Source organism: Vicia villosa, linkage group LG7, assembly GCF_029867415.1.
Source record: "Vicia villosa cultivar HV-30 ecotype Madison, WI linkage group LG7, Vvil1.0, whole genome shotgun sequence".
In the NCBI taxonomy this organism is placed as follows: Eukaryota; Viridiplantae; Streptophyta; class Magnoliopsida; order Fabales; family Fabaceae; genus Vicia; species Vicia villosa.
In genome coordinates this window covers 94,094,715-94,101,260 of record NC_081186.1, presented here as the reverse complement: position 1 = coordinate 94,101,260, position 6,546 = coordinate 94,094,715, and the positions used below count along the sequence as shown (strand labels likewise).

Sequence of the window (6,546 nt, the reverse complement as noted above, 5' to 3'; positions counted from 1 at the left end):
TTAATGGTTTAAACCGCAAATCCACTAAGATCAGAGATCAGTATCTCATTCTACGTTGTTGCGTTACTTTAAGTAAAAGTGTTTTTTGGACTCCAAGTTGCGGACTTGGCACTAAGAAATTGATGTAGCGTTTTTTCGGTGTGTTGTCGATGTTTTGGTGTAATTGATTAGTAATTTTGATTTTTAAATAACGTATTAATTCTACGAACGAATTAAAATAAGAGGATCAAAACTATAATTAAATTTGATTATATCTTAAGTCCTTAAATATAATTTCTATTGCGTATTTTACTTTTATAAAGAAAATTTGGTAGAATAATTAATGTATTTATATTATATAAAATATATATCCAAAATCTTATTTACGTATGTATATATTTCACCACGACTTTTATATTTTCAGACATTAACATATATTTGTTAAGAATTTACTTTTTAAAATTAATAAATATATTTAATAATTTTAAATTTTAAATATAATTTTATTATTAAATGGTAATTATACTTAGAAAGAGAAGAATAATTGTGATTTAAATTTTTTAAGCTTAATAGCGTTTAATATATATATATATATATATATATATATATATATATATATATATATATATATATATATATATATATATATATATATATATATATATATATATAAATTTAAACTGTATATACACCTATAATGTAAATTTTTTTTACATTGTTTAATTAACTTTAATCATTAAATTTTTAATAAAATTTGACTTTTTATTTTAATCATCTATATAAAGTAACATCAATAATTATGATACATTGAATATGTAAAAAATTTACACAGATAATACATTTACATGAATATCTTTTGAGGTTAAAGAATATGCACATCATTCAGCTATGTTATACCATTAACTTAAAAATTATTAAAAATTATAGTATGATGCGGAGATACATAATTATAATGTAAAATTATTTAACACTCTCAACTCTCTCAGTACATATCTCATTTTCTATTATCTTTTTTTATTTGTATTTTTATGAAATTAATTTATATTTAATGTATTTTATTATAGTTATCAATAGTTAAGGTTTTTTTATTGAATGAATTGAAAGGGATAAGCATGAAACAATGGTAAGGAATTGTGCATAAATAAATTTACGAAACTGAATTTCATATTATATTTGGAAAATGTACTTTAATAAAAGAGAAGCTTCTATTTTTTTTTCTTTTTTTAATATTGAAACTTATAATTATTTGAAGTTCTGGATTTGAATTATTTTATATTTTATATTAATTTAGTTTAAATATAGCCATTCTAGAAAACAAAAAATTGACCGTATCTCTTATTTTAGTGATTTTATTTATGAATCGTGTGTATCATGTGTATTCAATTCCAAATTTCAGAGTTAGAAAAGACTAGTAATGTTTTTATTTTTAAGTTTTAGTATAAAATAATTTAAGTAATAAATTAATAAAATAAAAAATATTATATTATATTGTTTTTAGCTATGTTTTAGATCTCAAAAAAAACTATAAATACTTTATATTATTAATCTCTTCTTTACAAAAATACATTATCAATCTCTTCTTCACAAATATTTATCTTCAGTATCTTCAATGGCTGACGATAAAAATGCATCCTCACATTTTTCTCCTTTCTCTAGTAATGAATTCCTAAAAGAGAATTCTTCAATATCTGAGAGTGAACATATATTCTCTCAAACCACCAACCCAAACACATTGATGATTTCTGAGCTCACTGAAGAGTCAATGGAGGACAATCCCTCGTCCTCTGCTGGAAGACACATGGGTAGACCTTCAGGGTCAAAGAACAAACCCAAACCACCCATGATTATCATGGAAAACTCAATAGCTGATATGGAAAATATTATTCTTGAGATTCCAATTGGAAATGATGTTGTGGAGACCATAATCGACTTTGCTAAGCGTCATGAAGCTAGAATAGTCGTGGTGAACGGTTCTGGTCTTGTCTCTGACGTTACACTTCTTCTTCCGAATTCTCGTATCCCAGCTTTCCAATTGGATGGTCCGTTTAATGTGTTATCACTAGCTGGAGCGTATTTAAACCCTGATTATGCCGCTTTTTCCCTTCAGCTCTCTGGATCTCGAGGGCAAGTGTTTGGCGGAGTGATTGGAGGAAAAATTAATGCTGCTAGCGACATTCATATTTCAGCCTCTCTTTTTAAGAGGCCTGAATTCATTAAAGCGGTCACCACTAATGGAAATGTTCAATTATTTGAAGACTATGACATTGCAACAATTACTGGTTGTGCTGATGCTAATAATGGTGGTGAAACTCAATCAGTTGATCAAATTCTCCCTTAGTCACTATGCTATTGATGAGAATATCATGCGATTGAGAACAATTCCTTGTGATTTTTTTTAGCTTTTCAATTATTATTATTATTACCATTGTCTTCCTGTTTTTATGTTTTATTTTAAAAAAATTAATAATTGATAGTTTTAAATAAGAATTAATGGATGCTTATAGTTTTATATGTCTGAGAGCCATATACATATTTTCAAGTGAATGTTGTCAGAGTTATAAATTTAAAGGTGTAATAAGGTGGATATCTAAATTACAAACATAAAAATTTCATTTAATATTTAAATTATAAATACTTGATAAATATTTTTGTAAAATCCACTAAAAATTAATAATACAAATAACGATATATTATTTTTGAAATATATAAATAATTAATAAAAAGTTGAATAATTAAATAAATTAAAATAATGAAAATAACATACTAATAAAATAAATGTAATAAAAAATTAAAATACATGTACGTGCTTTCGTTTTAAAGAATACATGAAGAGAAAAGGGGTGATGCACTGACAGTGTAAAATATTTTTACACTGTCAACCAATCACCATCATGTATCCAATTAAACTACTCTTTTATTTAAAAAATATTTTAATGACATGGCTAATCGATAGCTTTCTATTGGATGACAGTGTAAAACTATTTTACACTGTCAGTGCACTACCTTTTAACTCATACATGAATGTAATTTTTTTAAAACGAAGCACATTCATCCAATTTTTTCTTTTTTACAAGCAAAGAAGATGTATTAAAGTGAGGTAATATTTGGTATGAGGAGAAACAGAGAAGAGAGAAACAGGTGAAAAAGAGTATGAAAAGATAGAAAAAGATGATAAGTATAGTAGATTTAATGTAATATTTGGTATAGAAGAGAAAAAGGAGAAATAATGAAGAGAGAGTAATAATGATTTAAGAAATTGAGAATAAAGTCTTTATTTTAAAAAAGTCATCCATCAATCGTTAGTTGGTCTTGTGATGATTGACGTTGAACTTGATAGGGAGAATTACGGTTCGATTTTTCGTAACTCCGATCGAGAGGGGACTGGACCCACTTGATGCCTAAACTGACTCCCGAACCGAATTAAATCGGTGGTGAAAAACCTTAAAAAAAGTCATCCTCATCATAGATTTTTGTTAAAAAATTTAAATAAGAATAATTAATTATAAAAATAGAGAGCCAAACTTTGTATTAATAAAATTAAACAATGTATTTTTTTTGTTCAAAATAAATAAATCATTTCTTTTACTGTTTTAAAAAAAGAGTTTATCTCTTCATAGTAACAAATGCTTGAGACATTGCGTGCAACCACACTTTTGTTTTCTATTTAACACTTGTAAAAAAATCCAAATAAGTCTTGTTGCTAATTGTTATACCCCAAAATTTGCCCACATATTTTTCAAGAAAACTCCAATCTGAAAATTAAGGGTCTCATATAATCATGGATTTTTATTTCAACAAATATCCTGACATATGAAATACTTAGTTTTTAGAATCTTTCTTATACAGTAATTTGGCTTGCAGTTGAATTTATTCTTACGCAAACACCAAATACTGTTTATTACTTCACACATGCTATTTATTTATTTACAGATAAATAGTACTGACACAATTGGTACAGAGTTAAATCTTTTTGCAGGCGCAGAATCAGGAAACTCAGACTGTACTGGTAACAAGTAGATTATTATTATCTTTTGTTTCCCACTAATTTTTGTACTATATTCCATTATTTGCAAAAATCTTTTCAAATCTCTTTTTCAAAAATCAAATCTCTCTTTTTTCAACACTATCATACTCTTTCTTTCAAATCTTACTTCCACTCAAATTTTCCTTTTGTACGGAATCACATCATTCCCCAACGTCTCTTTCCTTCTTTCCATTCTATAAATACCTCTCATTTTCTTCCATAAAATCTCACATCAAATTCCAACTCATCTTTCAAATTCCTACCTCATATCTATTTTCTCTTCTTCCCTAACAAGAATGGCAAAGTGGATAGAGACACTGTTTCTTACAGTCATCACCATTGCTACGGTGATCATGACTTTCTTCTGCCTGCATAGTCCTGAAGAGTGTGGACCTGCAATGGTTGCACTCCCAATCATCTACATGTTATTGTTCATAGCATGGGTCATTAATCGTCATTCTTAAAATTTGCCGTATTTCTTATTTCTTAAATGTACCGTTTATTCGTCGTACTGTTCAATATAGTATGTGATATTTGTACTGTCAGTATTAAATGTTGTACTATTTGTCATAATATTGCTTAATTACTAAGATAATATTTTGTGTGTTTTCTGCCAGTCAAATATTCCTATTTCTGTGCATTAAATGATTTTCAGGGTTATTATCGGTAATTTTGCCCGCATACCGTAAATATTAGTTATTTATTATGTCTGTGTTTTTCTAACAAGTCATGTAAATAAACTTTCATTTTTTACATAAAACAAAAACAAAAAAAACAACAAAAAAGAAAATTAACTTTAACTGTTGATTTTTCACTCTAACTGCTACATCAATACCTGAACAGTCAGTTGACAGCCAAACTGCTGGCAGTACAATTCTCAGTGTTTTGTACCATCAATCAAATCAATCTTTCACAATTCAAAATTCCAAGATTTTTGTTCTAGAAGTCTTCTGAATATCACGCGATTAGCAGAGACTCAACACTGCACAAAAATCAGGTACGCTTAACTGTCTCCTACATAAACAGTCCCTGACTAGGGTTTTCTTGTTTTTACAGGAGCAACAAGTTTTTGAGAGCTCAAATGAATTTCATACACATCCATATATCTCAAAGTACCATCATACAAATTTTCAAACTTCAAATCACTCAGACGCACCGTCAGCAGCTCAAACAGTCAACAGACGACCCGTTTGACCAAAAAAGTCAACAGACAGTCAAAAATGAAATTTTTTGTCAAAGTCCATATTTTGTCAAAGGATTCATCATTTGATCATTGGATGATCATAATTCATCAAGGAAAGATCAAAAATCAACAAAACCCTAAGATTCAAAATTAGGGTTTTTGCCTGAAAAGTCAACTCAACTTTGACTGATCATAACTCTCTCATCCTTCATCCAAAAAATTCAAACCAAAGCTTGTTTTGAAGGAAATTCAATTATCTTTCAAATGCCATTGATCCCATGGTCATTGGATTCACCATTTGAAAAATATGATCAAAGACATTACAGGTCATTTTCAAAGTCAACAAAAAGACACTTTTTTCAAAAGGACACACAAGGAGCTTCAAAAATCATTTTGACATGAGACCAAAGGCATTGGTTAGAGGACTCTTTGAGGTTTCCAAAAAGTGCAAGATCTCCTTCATATGACAAAAATTGAAGGATTTACACCTTGTTGAAGTTGGCTAAATTTTGGGAAAATACATGAAATCAACATTGTTCAAAATGGCATTTTTTCCAAATGGGGCCAAGTTTTCAGCATTCAAACATCATTTCCATGATGATATGGGCCTCCCACGACCAAGACTAAGCCCATACCTTTTTTTTATCCATTTTTGCATGATTTTATCTTACTTTAAGATTAAAATTAAAAGGAAAATGCATGGATAAATGGTAGCTTACAAATCAAGCATGACTCACCCCAAAGAATCTTCATCTTTCTGCAGAGAAGTAAAGGGCAAGGCAGGTGCATTGAAGGCAAGGTGACTTGGTCAAGAATTCAAGCTTTTTTAATATTAAAGAATGCAAGATTTCAACAAAGGCAACTAGCTACATATTAGCTTCAATTCTAAGCACACATGGCTTATAAATAAGCTATCTTAGTTCAGCAACGAAAAAGGAGACAAGTTCAGAAGCAAAGCTAAGCATAACACCTTTGTAATCACTTGAAAAAATTCAAAGAAAACTCAAATTCGAATTTGTAATTTCTGCTCATTTCAATACAAACTAAGCATTCATACACCTTCCTTGAACATCACTGAAACTATCTCAATCAATTACAAGCCTTGAAGCTCACTGAATCGAGCTACACAGGTCAAAAATTGTTCAAACTAAAATCAATTCGTATCTGGCTATTCACACATGTTTAACAAGATGTAGACATACTATTGAGTTTGGTTTGAGGTGTAGATCATTTCTGGAGCTTTAATTAAGTTTTAGATGCGTATACACGAAACCACCATTTTAGGGTTCTTCATCCCAAAATTAGGGTTTTCTAAATTAGGCAAAATTGCAGGTTCTGAATAGTACCATTGAGTTCGCAT

General features: G+C 28.9%; 1 protein-coding gene across 1 annotated transcript; it reads left to right on the top strand.

Annotated features, from left to right (window-relative positions):
- The first annotated feature begins 1,588 nt into the window (after positions 1-1,588).
- Positions 1,589-2,317, top strand: LOC131619732 (AT-hook motif nuclear-localized protein 15-like). Its single transcript, XM_058890799.1, has one exon. The coding sequence runs from the start codon at positions 1,589-1,591 to the stop codon at positions 2,315-2,317; it is 729 nt and encodes a 242-aa protein (XP_058746782.1).
- The last annotated feature ends 4,229 nt before the right edge of the window (positions 2,318-6,546 follow it).

Excerpts from the sequence above, each read along its gene's own strand:
- LOC131619732 (XM_058890799.1), top strand. The coding sequence starts at position 1,589 with ATGGCTGACGATAAAAATGCATCCTCACATTTTTCTCCTTTCTCTAGT.